The sequence below is a fragment of the Vulpes lagopus genome, chromosome 7, assembly GCF_018345385.1.
Source record: "Vulpes lagopus strain Blue_001 chromosome 7, ASM1834538v1, whole genome shotgun sequence".
In the NCBI taxonomy this organism is placed as follows: domain Eukaryota; kingdom Metazoa; phylum Chordata; class Mammalia; order Carnivora; family Canidae; genus Vulpes; species Vulpes lagopus.
The window spans coordinates 9,808,092-9,823,455 of record NC_054830.1 but is presented as its reverse complement, the minus strand read 5'-3'; the positions used below and the strand labels follow the sequence as shown (position 1 = coordinate 9,823,455).

The 15,364-nt window shown below is 60.0% G+C and overlaps 1 protein-coding gene across 6 annotated transcripts in view; it reads left to right on the top strand.

Moving 5' to 3' along the window:
- ADGRL1 (adhesion G protein-coupled receptor L1) overlaps positions 1–15,364 on the top strand; it is a 52,329-nt gene that overhangs the window by 30,449 nt on the left and 6,516 nt on the right. For 3 of the 6 annotated variants that reach the window (XM_041760859.1, XM_041760858.1, XM_041760860.1), the window contains exons 4-14: positions 2,526–2,635; positions 6,132–6,149; positions 9,649–10,449; positions 11,321–11,635; positions 12,334–12,437; positions 12,742–12,927; positions 13,236–13,274; positions 13,449–13,632; positions 13,957–14,079; positions 14,606–14,820; positions 15,119–15,289. In XM_041760859.1, the coding sequence (XP_041616793.1) occupies positions 2,526–2,635; positions 6,132–6,149; positions 9,649–10,449; positions 11,321–11,635; positions 12,334–12,437; positions 12,742–12,927; positions 13,236–13,274; positions 13,449–13,632; positions 13,957–14,079; positions 14,606–14,820; positions 15,119–15,289 (2,266 nt within the window). Of the gene's footprint in view, positions 1–2,525; positions 2,636–6,131; positions 6,150–8,413; positions 8,499–9,648; positions 10,450–11,320; positions 11,636–12,333; positions 12,438–12,741; positions 12,928–13,235; positions 13,275–13,448; positions 13,633–13,956; positions 14,080–14,605; positions 14,821–15,118; positions 15,290–15,364 lie in introns of those variants that run through there. The other 3 variants (XM_041760861.1, XM_041760863.1, XM_041760862.1) reach the window with 3 other exon arrangements.

The following is a 15,364-nucleotide window of genomic DNA, read 5'->3' as shown; positions in this document are numbered from 1 at the left end:
GGGAGATGCTAGGCAGAGGCACTGTGGGTGTGAAGCTGCAAAAGCCTTCCTCGCACCCACTGCCTGTCCCTTCAGAGCCAGTCAGCTCTTCCTTCCAATTACATGGAGACTCAACCACTGCTTCCGCAGCCAGCTCCCCCTTGGGGTTGCCGGCCACAGGCTGTTCCCGGCACAGCAGCCAGGGGGCGCCCACCTCACTCAGGGCAAAGCCTGTGAGACCCCTGAGGCCCACAAGGCCCCGGAACTTTCTCAGGGCCCTCACCATCCCTCACCACCTCCCACTCCCCCTCCCACACTCGGCCACCCTGCCTGCTCCTTACTCACATCAAGGCATCGTCTGCCACGGGCCTCCACTGGGTCTTCGCGCTGGCTGTTCCCCCTGCCTAGAAGGTTGTTCCCGACACCCGCCTGGCTCCTCCTTTTTCTTCCCCATGGATTTTCTTCTTTTCTTTTTCTTTTAAAGATTTTACTTACTTATTCATGAGAGACACAGAGAGAGAGAAAGAGAGAGGCAGAGGGAGAAGCAGGCTCCATGCAGGGAGCCAATGTGGGACTCGATCCCCAGATCACACCCTGAGCCAAAGGCAGATGCTCAACTGCTGAGCCACCCAGGCGTCCCCCCCCCACCCCGCGGTGGATTTTCTTACCTAACCTCATAGCGAGGCCTGTCTGACCACGCTTTGTAAAATCACAGCCCCCCTCCCCTGACTTCTTAGCCCCTTTCCTGCTTTATCTTCTAGCCCTGACTGCCGTCCATAGATGGTAGTATATTTTGCTTATTTGTCATTTGTCTTCCCTCGCTTGGCTGTCAGCCCCATGGGGACTGGGCATTGTGTCTGTCACTGCTGTGTCCCCAGCCAGATACACAAGCAGGCACTCACTGAGTTTCTGCTGAGAGGGCAAAGGTCACTCTGGGACCCAGAGCATGGAACTTCAAAAGGAAACAGGACCGGAGCCAGTCCTTGAATGTCGGCAGAGGATTCTAGAATAAGTCACTGGGCAGGGTCACAGAGAGCCTCCAGAGAGTTTTGGGAAGGGTCAGGTGAGGTCAGATGGCTCAGACCAGTGGGTCAGGCTGGAGCCACCTCATGCCCTGCCCCCACCTTTTCTCCCTCAAATATGCACCCCTCCCCAGTCCGCCCCTCCTCCCCCTCCCCTATCTGACACCCCTGCAAGAGCAAGCGGCCCTGGTCCAGCTTCCCAGCCTTTGCTTTGGCTGTGCCCCGTCCTCGTCAGGCATCCATTTCCTCCTACCTCCTGCCTCCACTTTCTCCTTGCCCACCCCATGCATTCAGCGCCCAGCACCGCAACTGGCCTGGTTTCGGTGTTCATGGGTTCTCGGTTCCAAGAGGGGGAACGCTGACCAGTGTGGTTACGGGGGCCCAGAGTGAGAGGCCACTGCTCTGCTACCTTAAAGCCTGGAGGGCGAGGCTCTTCGTATTAGTTGGGATACAGCTCTGCTGCCCCGATGGGGACACCCCAGAATAGGTAGAGTGACCTAAACCAGATTGGAGGGGAGAAGATGACCCTCAGGCCTTGCTTCCCTGTGTCTCTGCCTCCCCGTACGCAGCCCTTTTAAAGGCCCCCTAGGGCCCAGTCTCACTTCCCCGGCCGGATCTCGCTCACGTGTACTGCTGGCTGCAGAGGAGGCTGGGACGTGCGGCGTCCAGCAGTTGGCTCTTCCGGATAGTCAAGTGAAATCCACATACTGTTATGTGAATAGCACCTGCTTCTGGGTCCGTGGGGAACGTAGCTAGGGATGCAGTTTCTGGGTTCCAGGCAACTCTCTACTTAGCCTTCTGAGGCCAGGGCTCAAGTATTTAAAGAAAGGGGTTGAGGTGGGTGGGGGGGGGCAGCTCCTCACTAGTCTTGCCCTGCCCTGCCGAGACCTGCCCAGAGACCTGGGTTGTAGACACAGACAGCAGAGGAGAAACATCCTTTTGTTTGTAGGTAGGCTTCCCTTTATATGTCAGCCAGGCCCCTAGAAGCTGGTGGGGACTCAGTCCCCAGGGGGGGCCGAGAATGGCTTCGGCATCAGATGAAGAGACTGCCCTGGTCCTAACAGCAGATCCTCGCAGCAGCAGTGCTACCCAGAGGGTGAGACGTGTCTAAGACACGGCATGAGGTGGACAGAGGGCCTGTGAGCAGATCCCTCATTAGCAGCATGTTTGCAGAGACACCTGTGTGTGGCTTCACATCTTACTCTTCAGTGAACTGGGCGGGGCCTTCCTGCCCATTTAGGAAAAATGCCAAGGACGAAATTGCATCAGTGACACCCAGACGGGATGTGAGAACGGGCAGCTGGGGAAGTGGTTTGTGGGGTAGAGGCCTGGCCCAGCCCTGAGCCTGATGCCCTGTGGGGGCCAGTCTGGTAGGAAAGAGCTGGCAGGAAGCAGAATAGGATGCCCACACAAGGCCCCTGGCCCCAGCACGGTTTGGGGGTACTCATTCCTCTCCTGACCCTGGATGCCCCCACCCCCCGTTCTAGGCCACTCTTTTCTCAGCTCGTTGTCTCTTCTCTGCAGGTGTAACAACCGCACCCAGTGCGTGGTGGTTGCTGGCTCTGATGCCTTCCCTGACCCCTGTCCTGGGACCTACAAGTACCTGGAGGTGCAGTACGACTGTGTCCCCTACAGTGAGTCATCTTGTTCCTTGTGCGCACTCGGGCCCTTCCCCTTCCTGGAAGCAAGCGAGGAGGAGACACCTTGACCTCACACACGGCCAAGTCAGGACCAGGCACACAGGGGCAAGCAGGCCTACTCCCTCCCTCACACATTCTCTCCTCCCCGCTCCCAACCCCCTCCCCGCCCTCTGCACAGACTCTGCACCCCAAAACACTGCTTGCTGCACTTACGGGTCCTCTGGCCCCCTGGCCCTGGCTGCCCTCCCACCTCTCTGCCTCCTCTCTTCTCACATCCCTTCCCTTCCTGACCACTCCCTTACACACTTGCTCTTCCCTCTCACTTCCCTTCTTTTCTCAACTCCCTCTCCTTTCTCTTGTCCCCCTCACCAATCACATACTCCCAGCCCTGGAACCTGACTCCAAACCCATAGGCAGATGGCCCTCTGAGGCCTGGCGGCGGATCTGGGGTGAAGGGCTAGGGGCATCTTGCACGGATACCTATCTCCTGGTTAATGTGCCCATTGCCATGATAGCACTTCCTGTCTGCAAGGGAAGTGCTGCCATGTTGGACGAGGGCAGCCCCCCCAGGAAGCCTGAGAAGGGTGATCTGGGGAGCCAGGGGCCTGGCTTTCTTGCATCTGGCCAAGGGCAGCAAACAAAGACAGGGTCTCTCCTCCTCAGCACTCTGCTCTTAACATGGCCCTTCTTTCCTGCCCTCACTGCCCCTCCCCTTCTTCCCATCATCCATTCCCCTCCTTTCCCTGCCAGCTTCATGTAGCCAACCTGGAGGTAGGGCCTCCGGGCAGATGGGGGAGGAGGCAGGGCCACCAGAGTGTCTGAGTGCGGGGGGCAGGGGCAGGGGAGCAGGAGGCCCTGTGACTCTCCCTCCTCTGCCCTCCCACCCAGCCTTCCCCCTCAACCTTCGATTTCTCCTTGCAGGTGATGGCCTACGTGCTGGGGGAAACAGGATCACTTATGTGCTTCCATAACCTTCTTTTACTCCTCACCCTTTCCTTTCAGCAGCTGAGGCCTCCAGCCGCCATCTGAGGGGGATTGCCCATCTGATCCTCGAAGCCTCCCCACAGCACTGGGGACACTGCCCACCCACCCCCGTGGTCGGGGCAGCAGGAAAGGGAGGCGGGAGGCAGGGAGCACTGCACAGCAGGGAGATCAGGCTGGGTTTGAGGCTCGGCCTGGCTCTTGGATTTTCTGACTGAAACTTGAGCCAATGACTTAAACTTCTCTGAGTTGCTGCATAAGGAGGCGAGAGGCCAGGAGAGCATGCGTGTGAAGCGCCTGGCCCGGGGCTGGCTACAGAGCCCCCTCCTTGTGGCAGAGTGCTGGGTGTAAACTCCCCGCCCAGGGCAGAGGCTGCATCCTCACCCCCCCAGTGCCCAGACCGGAGCCTGGTTCAGGACGTGCTCAGTAATGGGGTAGGGGTGCCCTTCCAAGGGGGTTAGCCTGTGTCTTCATCTGTGATGGTGGAAGGGGGTCCCTCCCAGGGGATGGTGCCAGAAGTAGAGAGGATGTGGGAAGAGCTCCTCGTGCTCCCCACGCCATAGGTCTATACGAAAGAAAGTGCTGGCTTCTGCCAGCTGCACGGCCTCTGTTGTGGTGCTTCACTGCGCTGAACCTGTCTCCCCGTCTATAGAGGGTTCTGGAAAGACTGCCTTGGAAGTACCTAGCTTGGTTCCTGGCACTTAGTCATTTAGGAAGCGCAAGGCACTTGGTGGTCATTGCTTTTGTTGTGACTACTTGTAGTGATTTTTCCCAGTTATCACTGTTGGTAATGAAAGATGAAACTAATGATAGACGCAATCACGACTCCTTAGGTAGGAGAAGTCGAGGGCAGGAAAAACATCTGGTCCAAGTGGAGTCCAGAGCAGTTAGACACCGTGCGGGTGAAAAAGCGGGGAAAAAAGTGAGAGGGCATAGGGAGGAAAGAGGCGTAGGGACCCCCTGAAGCTGACCCCCCGCCCCCCCCCCCCGAGAGTGGGCTATGGGGTGCCACCCACGGAGACCAGGATGGCCAGGGGACGGGCAGCTCCAATCAGCCCAGCGAGAGCTCCAGAGAGCTAGCTTGAGCCCCCAGGGGGGCAGGACACAGTGATCGTGTCTGGGACACAGTTGGGGCCATGGGTGCCCTCAACAGGCAGAACCCAGGGGGGTCGCTCCTGGTTCCAAGGGTGATGGGAGCCAGAGTACAGGGAGGCGGGGCACTCACGTCCCCCACTATTCATGTTTGCTGAGCACTTCCTGGGTGCCAGGCCCTGGATGAGGCGCTGGGAAGGAAGCCAACTCTCCCCTGTGGAACTCCCTGCTTGTGCCTCCAAAGAGGTGGCAGGAGAGCAAGGGCCTGGTCAGAGGGTCCCGAGGGGCCAGGGACACAGAGCCTGACGGGGGAGCAGCCTGGGCTGCCATCCTGCCCTGGGCTTCAGAGGCTGGGGTGACCCCAGTGCTGGTGCGGGCAAGTAAGGGGCAGGTGCAGGGGCTCACCATGGGGCGGGGGCAGTGGGTGTGTGGGACTCCCACCCGCACACACCCACAGACACACACACACCCAGACAGGCCCAACTAACGCTGGATTTGCCTTGCAGCTGAGCACATTCTAACCGAGCCCCCTTCCTCCCCTAGGTGCGCCCAACCATCGGGCAGCAGGCAGGGAGCTCCTGGCTCCTGGGCCCCCCCGGGGAGGGGGGTGCTGGGCAGACAGACCGAGCCATGGGCTTGCCCCGGGGGAGCGTGGGAGTGTGGGAGCGTGTCTGTGCCCCTACCTGCTGTCTGTGACGTCCCCACCCCCCAGCCTCTTCCTTCTCTGCCTCTGTCTCCCCCGGCTCTCCGAGGCCCAGGGGCTCTGCCTGTCTGCCTCTCCGTCATTCTGTGTTCTACTCTGTACCCTCTCTCTCTGTGTTGGCTTTTTCTGGGACATGAGGGCTTGGGGGAACCCAGCTGGACTCTAGCAAGGCCAGCACAGAAAGGGAAGGAGTTCAGCATGTTCTCTCAGCGGGGGCACCCAGGCCCCTGGAGCCACTGAACCCCCTCCCCCGGGCCCCTGGTTCTCACAGGAGGGCAGCAGGTGGGTTGTGCGGTGGGGGGACCCGCGTGGCTCTTCCACCCTCACCACTCCCTCCCTGGTGCTCCCCTAGGCAGAGCCCACCTTCCAGCTGGAGCCCCCCCACCAACACCCACTGCACTGAGGGCGCCCCCCCCCCCGGGCACTGTCCCCTGCCTGTCTGTACACCCCACCCCCGTGTCTCTCTTGGTCTCTGTCCTCCGTGTGTCCCCCTCCCTGTGACTGTCTCCCCAACACCCTCCCCAGAGGAAGGGACCTGGGGGCGGGGGCTGAGCTGATGCTACGTTTGGGGTTGGGGAGCCAGGATGAGGAAATGAAGGAAAAGGGGGCATGTTGCCAGATAAGAAACGAAAGCAATTTAATCTTTTTTTTTCTCTTTTTTTTCTTGCACATTTTTTTTCAATTTGTTTTCTCTCTCTCTTCCGATGCTTAAAGTAGAAGTGGAGCAGAAAGGTAAACGCACTGTTACCAATGCTAACCCCTAACTCACACTTTGTTCTTACCTGTACCATACTTATGTGACCCGCCCTCCCCTTTCGGCCCCTGTTTCTCCCCACCCCCACCCCGGGTGTCCTCCCGGTGGGGCCAGCCCTGGTGCCGCCCGGGGAACTCCACCCTCCAGACACCCGAGGAGGCTCCTCTCTGAGCACGGGCAGGACCTTCTGTCTCTCTCTATCTCTCTCTCTCTCTGCCTCTTTATCTCTCTCTGTCTCTCCCTGTCCCTCCTTCCTAGTCCCAGCCCTTGTGGGGGGACCTTCTCTCATACTTGTTTTGCCTCCTTCAGGAGAAGTGTGTAAGCATCCAGGGCGGGAGGGGAGGGAGGGCCCCCTCTCTGGCTCCTGCCTTGGGGCGGAGTGCACCGGTGAGCCGTCTTTCTCCTCTTCTTCCCCAACTTTTATACCACGAGTCTGGCTCAGGGGAGGTGGGGTGGAGGGGACACCTTTGTTTTCCTTTTGGGGAGCAGATTCCTTCTATCTCTCGGGCTCCTGGTGGCATAAGTTCCTTCTGGTTTGGCGTTTCCAAGGCCCAGAGCTGTTGGAGCACGGAGCACCAGTTTTCCCCACCCTCCACCCCCCTCCTTGACCAGCCGGGGGCCCAGCCCTGGGGAGGGATGCAAAGCTGTCCCCGGCCCTGGGAGGGCGGCCTGCCAGACTGGGGGCGAAGGGGCGGGGGGTGGGCCTCACGGCGGGGGGAGCGCGGGGTGGGGGAACGTTTTCTCTGGTTCTGTAACACTTGCGAAGCTGCAGTCAGGGTTTCTTCTGGGCTGTTTTGGTTAGAGGACCAGGGAGAGGGGGGTTGGGGGAGGTATAGGCCGGGTCTGGGGACTTCTAGGAGCACCGTAATTTCTTGCAGGGTTAACTTTCTTGCAGGGTTAACCTTGGGCGGGGATGGGGAATGAGAAAACTCCATGGTAGGTGGAGCCCCCCCCCCAATTTGGAGATAGGTGGGACAGTGGGTGGATGATCCAGCCTACCCCTGAAATTTTTGGGAAATTGACAGCTCTGAGGCTGGCCAAGGGGCAGGGCCCCTGATGAGCCATCCTTGCAGGATCGCTCTTGCCTTGAAATTACGGTGGTCTTTGGAGCATCCCCTTCGAGGAAGGTGGGGCGGGGTCCCTCCAAGCTGCTCCCCTCCCCCTGCCCTCCCTCATCTCAGAGAGGCCTGGGCAGCCAGCCCAGGCCCCCGACCCTCACTGCCCCGCCACTCTCTCCCTCTCTCTCTCCCTGAGTCTCTCGCACCCAGCACCAGACACTCTTCTTACAGGCCCGGTGGTGGTTTGGATACTGCAGCCCTGGATCTTTTCTCTTCAAGGGGGGGGATGAGGGGAGGGAAGAGGAGGTGTTGGGAGCTTGGTGCTGGGGAGGGGTCCTTACTGTCAAAGGCCCCAGGCAGACCCTTCCTCATCTTCTCCCCCTTCCCCAGGGTAACCTCTAACCACGTTTTCCTCCTCCATACCCTTCTGACCAGGTCAGGCTCTGAGACCTCCCACCGCCCCCTCACACACACATACCTGCTCAGGGGCCACAGAACTGGCAGGGGTCCTGGCTTGGGGAGAGGGGAGACCGGGGCATAGAAGATAAAGGCAGAGGCCAGGTGTGCTGGGCACAGGGTGCAGGCCAACCCCTCAGGGCACTGGGGACGGAGATAGCGGAGCCCCAGGATGCAAGCCAGGATCCCTCTGGTTCCTGCTCACTTCTGGGCCCCAGGCTCCCCACCCTGTCCTAAAACACTGTGCGCTCCTGGCCGCTTTGCACACTGGGGCCCTTGGGCCTAGCTGTCCCTGATGCTGTGAAGGGAGGGCTGGATATCCCCCACCTAAGCCTGTCAAAGAGTGAGGCTGGACGTGCGGGAATGAGGAGTGGTGCCTGTCCATGACCCTCTTGCCACTGGGGCTGACCTCTGCCAAGCCCACACCAGGTCCCAGCCCTCCCTGATCCCCTTGGGGCCAGCTGCTTTGGTGACTGGCCAAGCAGGAGCAGAGAATTCACTGCAAACCCTCACCCTGGCCTGTCTGTGGGTTCAGCTAGCGGGGAGGTGAGAGGGAAGCCCAGCCATCCTGGATGGAGGGGTATCTGGACATCACCACTCCCAAGTCCAGGCCCCTACTGGGTCCATAAGGGGAGGCTAGGCACAGGTGGCACTGGGATGTGACGGGGCAAGGGTGGGCAGGCCAGCGGCGGCCAACGAGATGCAGTTGAGGTTTTCCTCCTTTTCAGGGAATGGGGGGGTGGGGCGGGGCCCCCCACCTTTCTGACATCAGCGCTGCCTTGGTCCCTCCTCCCGAGCCGGGGATGGTTGCAGGTAAATCGGGGTCCGGGGCAGGGGAGGTGGGGGGCCTGGCTGGGGCGGGCTGGGTCTTTATCCTAGCTCCTGGTTCCCTCCCTTGCCCCCTCTGAGCTGGACCTGGGACTGCCCCCCCGAGGGACCCTCAGTCGGGCCTGGGCCTTGGAGTGAATTCTCTGCTCACCCCTCTCTCCTCGCCAGCACTAACCCTTTCTTCCCAGGTGGTCTCCAGCGTGCCTCCCTTGGAGCCAGGACCTCGCCGAGGCCCCTACCTTGTCTCTCTTCCCTCCACGCAGCTCTCCTCCCCCAATCCCCAACTCTCCCGGGGAGCCCTCTCCTTTCCCATGTCCCCCAGTTTCCCCCCACCCCTGTGCACCAGTGTCAGTGTCTGCTGCTGAACAGACCCCATGAGAGACCTTGCCGGCTGGGGGCAGGGCTGGGCACCCTCAGAGAGGGGCTGGACTTTTCCAGAGACCCTCCCTCACCTACTGATTGCATGGGTACTGGGTATGGGAGGTCCACAGGCTGCATCAGGGACCTTGAGTGCCTCCTCCACCCTGGAATAGGGGGGCACTCCTGACACCTAGTGGGTACGGAAACATCACTCTACCTTGCAATTTTTGCAGGGGGAGGGGGGAGGAAACAAATGTGCCACAAACCTGTGTCCTGGTGTTGTTGGTGAAAGATGGGACCCTCAACTGTAGGTCTTCCGTAGAGGGCTGTGACAGATGGCAAAGAGCAGGGCACTGAGTCCCTGGAACCTCAAAGCCATGAGTGGCAGCAGTGAGGAGATCTTTCCGCCCCCACTTAAGGCACATGAGGAAGTCTGGGAGGGCTATTGCCAAACCCTTTATCCCCAGCCTGTGGGGTCTCTAGCAGCCAGGGAAGGAAAGAGGGGCACCACCTCCCCACCCCCACTAACCCTGCTCTTAATGGCCTCCAGGGTTGACATCTCCAGGGAGAGGGGCAGCTGGGCAGGGCAGGGGTCCCAGCCCGGAAACCCCCTTCCCATCACCAGCCCTACCAAGCAACCGTGACTGCAGCAGCAGGAGGGGACAGCCTGGCTACCCCAGGCCACGTGACCAACTTGCCTCTCTCTCTTCCCCCTCCCCTACCTCTGCTCCTCCTCTCCCCATGTCCTCCCCGCCCACCCACCCGCCCGGCCCAGTCTTCGTGTGCCCAGGGACCCTGCAGAAGGTGCTGGAGCCCACTTCCACACACGAGTCGGAACACCAGTCTGGCGCATGGTGCAAGGACCCGCTGCAGGCAGGCGACCGTATCTACGTCATGCCCTGGATCCCCTACCGCACGGACACGCTGACTGAGTACGCCTCGTGGGAGGACTACGTGGCCGCACGCCACACCACCACCTACCGCCTGCCCAACCGCGTGGATGGCACGGGCTTCGTGGTCTACGACGGTGCGGTCTTCTACAACAAGGAGCGCACACGCAACATCGTCAAGTACGATCTGCGCACACGCATCAAGAGCGGGGAGACAGTCATCAACACGGCCAACTACCACGACACTTCGCCCTACCGCTGGGGTGGCAAGACGGACATCGACCTGGCTGTGGATGAGAACGGGCTGTGGGTCATCTACGCCACCGAGGGCAACAACGGGCGCCTGGTGGTGAGCCAGCTCAACCCCTACACGCTGCGCTTCGAGGGCACGTGGGAGACGGGCTACGACAAGCGCTCAGCGTCCAACGCCTTCATGGTGTGCGGAGTCCTGTATGTGCTGCGCTCAGTGTATGTGGACGACGACAGCGAGGCGGCCGGCAACCGCGTGGACTACGCCTTCAACACCAATGCCAACCGTGAGGAGCCCGTCAGCCTGGCCTTCCCCAACCCCTACCAGTTTGTCTCCTCCGTGGACTACAACCCTCGCGACAACCAGCTCTACGTCTGGAACAACTATTTTGTGGTGCGCTACAGCCTGGAGTTCGGGCCGCCCGACCCCAGTGCCGGTAGGGATGGCTCCCCCCACCTCCACCTCCTGGGCCCCCGGGGTGCCAGTGGGGAGGCATGCTGTGCACCCAGAGCTGGGATCTGGAGACAGAGGCTTGCAGCGTGGGACAGAGGCTGGGCTAAGCGTTTCACAGTTAACTTGTTTGGCTGTCACAGTTTATGAGGCAGGGAGCACTACTGCTGTTTTACAGGTGAAGAAACTGCAACCCTGGGAGGGCCGGGGAGGGCCGCGGAGGGGAGAGGTTAGGTTAGTTCTTAGACAACCTGGACCCAGGACTCTGCGCTCCTGACTGCTAGGTTCCACTGCCCCTCTCCGGGGCCTGTGCACTTCTAGCCCTGGAGCCCTCATCAGCCCGAACCCAGGTGGAAGCCCCGTGTCAGTGAAACAACAAAGCCGAGCCGCCAGTATTGAGCGTGAGCGTCCCTCTGCAGTCTCTGTTCGCCCTCTCAGCTGCCCTCGGCCAGCTCTGAGCAGCCCCAGGGCGCTGAGGAGCCTGACCCCATCCAACCTCATTTACATAATGGGGAACTAAGGCCTGCACAGGGAAGGGACTTGGCCAGGTTATAGGGACCAAAGTGAGAGTAGAATGAGGACAGGAGGTGGCTGTCCACCTCCCCTTCCTGGCCTGTTCTCTTTGGTTACTCTCAGACCTCAGGCTACACTCAAGTGAATTTTTATTGCTTTTTGATGCTTTAGATGGTCTTGGGAGCAGGGAGAAGCCAGGGGAGATCTCCCAGACCCAGTGGGGACCAGCATATCCTCCCACATTGGGAAAGATGCTAGAATGCCAGGGACCCCATGCCTGGGCACACCATGGCAGGGCCCTGAGCATGGGGTGACCCTGTCTTGTATACCCTCTTCCCTTCCAGGCCCAGCCACTTCCCCGCCTCTCAGCACGACCACCACAGCCCGACCCACACCCCTTACCAGCACGGCCTCGCCCGCAGCCACCACTCCGCTCCGCCGAGTGCCCCTCACCACACACCCTGTGGGTGCCATCAACCAGCTGGGACCTGACCTGCCTCCAGCCACAGCCCCAGCTCCCAGCACCCGGCGGCCCCCAGCCCCCAATCTGCACGTGTCCCCAGAACTCTTCTGTGAACCTCGAGAGGTGCGGCGGGTCCAATGGCCAGCCACTCAGCAGGGCATGCTGGTTGAGAGGCCCTGCCCCAAGGGGACCCGAGGTGAGTACAGAGGCTGCTGTCACCTCACTGTGGCTGGCTTGGGGAGTGGCTAAACCTGGTCTGGCCAGGGAACATCCCACCACTCAGTTTAGCCCATCTCCTCTGCCAGTGTGGGGGCTTTCTGAGGGCAGGGGTTGTGCCTGACATCTGCAGCTGTGTTCTCAGAGCCCAGCAGAGCTCTCAGGGCACGGGAGCAGCTCAATGAGTCCCCCTGCCCTGTCCTCTCTTGCAGTGCCAGGCAGACTATGAAGGGAGCCCACAGGAAGTGACCTGGGCCCCCAGCCTCAGGCTGAGATGGAATAGGCCCCCCGGTCAGCCAGTGGCCTTACAGAGAGCAGCTGAAGTGCCAGAGGGGGTGGGGCCAGGCCTTGTGCTTCAGGTGGAATGATCCAAGGGGAGGGTTTGAAGAGGCATAAGGGAGAAGGGGCTTCCAAGATGGACTTTGCTAGAAAGTTCCATTTCTGGTAGGCAAAGAAGGAAGAGGAGCCAAGAGGGGGAGCTTAGAAGTGAGGGGTAGCTCATGTCACCTCAGAGTGACATCTCTCTTGACTGTCCGGCCCTCTTCATGTCTGGTCTTCCGTGTTTCCTTCATTTCTCTCTTCACCTGCCTGTTCCCCTCTCTGTCATCTTTCCCTGCTGTGGCCCCTTTTTCTCTCCTTCCCTGTGGCTCCCTTCTCTGTTCCTGTCTGTCCCTGCAGGAATTGCCTCCTTCCAGTGTCTACCAGCCCTGGGGCTCTGGAACCCCCGGGGCCCTGACCTCAGCAACTGCACCTCCCCCTGGGTCAACCAGGTGGCCCAGAAGGTACCAGCAGCAGCTGTCCCTCCCAGATTGGCACAATTGCTTGCACACTGGGCCCTGGGTGGCCGGGCACAAGGCACTCTGGGGGCAATAGAGCAACTGGGGAGACAGACGGGCAGGTCTGGGAGCCAGGACTGTGCGGGTCCCCTCCCTGGCCTTCAAGAGAAACAGAGATGGATGGGGAGGGAGAAGGGGACAGAGAGATGGATGGGAAGGGGCCAAATAGCCTGGGAATGTGAAAAGAGAGCATGTGGGAAGGAAGATGGTCTCTGAGATAGCGGGGGGCCCTTCCTCCCACCTCACGCAGATCAAGAGTGGGGAGAATGCAGCCAACATTGCCAGTGAGCTGGCCCGTCACACCCGAGGCTCCATCTATGCGGGTGATGTGTCCTCTTCTGTGAAGCTGATGGAGCAGCTGCTGGATATTCTGGATGCCCAGCTACAGGCCTTGCGGCCCATTGAGCGCGAGTCAGCTGGCAAGAACTACAACAAGGTGGGGCACGGCAGTAGGACCAGCAGGGTTGGGGGGCACTGCCCTTAGGGCTCAGGAAGAGTCCAGCCTGGTACCTCCAGGCTAGGCTGCCAAGCCAGGCGGTCAGAGAGGAGAAGACTGATCCTAGGCACACTGGATCTTCCAGAGCTGCCCTGGACGGTCTTTGGGGTTGGCGTCCCTTAGGAACAGGTATTGTTCAGGGCCCAGCCCTGGTGTGGTGGCAGCTGCAGAAGAGCATGTTCTCCAGGGCTCAGACGTGACAGTGTTGGCATTAGGGGCCCTGACAGCACCTCCATTTCTTTTCCCAGATGCACAAGCGGGAGAGAACTTGCAAAGACTACATCAAGGTGAGGCCCAGAGGGTTCCTGCTGGCCAACGAGGGGGTGAGGCAGCCCTCATCACTTGGGCACGTCCCAGGCGGCACTGGGGATGGAGATTGAGAGGAGAGTATGCAGAATCAGTCCAGCCCAGGGAACTGGAGGATGTGGGGGGAATCACAGTGTCACCCCTCGCCTGTGCAGGCTGTGGTAGAGACAGTGGACAACCTCCTGCGGCCAGAGGCTCTGGAGTCCTGGAAGGACATGAATGCCACAGAGCAGGTGCACACAGCCACCATGCTCTTGGATGTCCTGGAGGAGGGTGCCTTCCTGCTGGCCGACAATGTCAGGGAGCCTGCCCGCTTCCTGGCTGCCAAACAGAATGTGGGTGAGTCCTGCGGTCATGCCCACAGCAAGTTCAGGTGTTGATCTTTTTTTCCCCCCCCTAGCTGTTTATTTGAGAGAGAAATCTCAACTGAGCACTTGCATGAGTGGGAGGAGAGGGAGAGAATCTCAAGCAGATTTCATGCTGATCACAGAGCCTGATGCAGGGCTCAGTCTCAAAACCCTGAGATCATGATGAGGTGCAAATCTTGAACTATGGGGCCTGCCAGCCAGAGATGCCCTAGCCTCGGGCCTCTTGCCATGGCTGGGCCCCTGGACTGGGGACAGGCCCCAACCACATCTGTCCTGCCATCCCCTGTCCCCACAGTCCTGGAAGTGACAGTCCTCAACACGGAGGGCCAAGTGCAGGAGCTGGTATTCCCCCAGGAATACCCAAGCGAGAACTCCATCCAGCTGTCCGCCAATACCATCAAGCAGAACAGCCGCAACGGTCAGTGTCCAAGCCCCGGGCTGGCATCGCTGCTTCTCATATGAAGAACATTCATTCTTAAATTGTATTGGGTTGAAGAATCCAAGAAAAGGGTGGGACCCAACAAGAGTTGTTCTCCACTCAAGCTACCGTGACATTTCAGGGGATTTGTGGGGCATCCCCAAAACCCCAGAACGTAGGACACTTTGTAGTTTGCAGGGTTTACTCCTGTGCAATGGCAGTCGATTCCCATAGCTCAGGGAGATCTGTCCCATTTGAGACTAAGGCTCAGAGATGTAGGGGATCTGCTCAAGGTCACACAGCAAGTAAGGTGGGGGCTGGGGATGCAGTCCCTCTGTGTCCTGGCATACTGCCTGGCCATTTGGAACTGCCTACAACTAAGCCATGGTACGTGGAGGGGCTCCACAAGCCCCCCTCACCTGGGCCCAGGTCTTGGGCCTGGCTTCAGAGGTACCGGTGGCCAGTGTGGCCGGAGGTGTGCTGGCTCAGGATTGACCACATACCCCACTGTGCCTGTCCTCCCCAGGTGTGGTCAAAGTTGTCTTCATCCTGTACAACAATCTAGGCCTCTTCTTGTCCACCGAGAATGCCACAGTAAAGCTGGCAGGTGAAGCAGGTACAGGTGGCCCAGGTGGCGCCTCCCTAGTGGTGAACTCACAGGTCATCGCGGCGTCCATCAACAAGGAGTCCAGTCGCGTCTTTCTCATGGACCCTGTCATCTTCACCGTGGCCCACCTGGAGGTGAGCTGAGGTGTTCCCTCCTTCCCCCCTCGGGAGTCCCACCATCTTCCGTGTTCCCAGGCTGTATATTCTCCCTGCTGTGTGTTCATCCACCCCAAGAGCAAGTTATGACCCCTCCCTGGGGCACCAGTCCCCCAACCCCCACCTCAACAGCTTGGGCCATTTGTTCCCAGAGATCCCAGACTGTCATCTGGAGCCCCAGGCACTTTTCTCATGCTTGTCACCATCCCCATAGCTGGGTGTGGGGGCTGGAACGGGACTCCCTGGATCTGACTGCCCGGCCACCACCACACAACAGGCCAAGAACCACTTCAATGCTAACTGCTCCTTCTGGAACTACTCGGAGCGTTCCATGCTGGGCTACTGGTCAACCCAGGGCTGCCGCCTGGTGGAGTCCAACAAGACCCATACCACGTGTGCCTGCAGCCACCTCACCAACTTTGCCGTGCTAATGGCTCACCGTGAGATCGTAAGCTGGCCAGCGCTCCACTCCTCTGGGCAGGCCCACTTGCTGGCCTGGCTTTGCATGGCATCATAGAGAGCG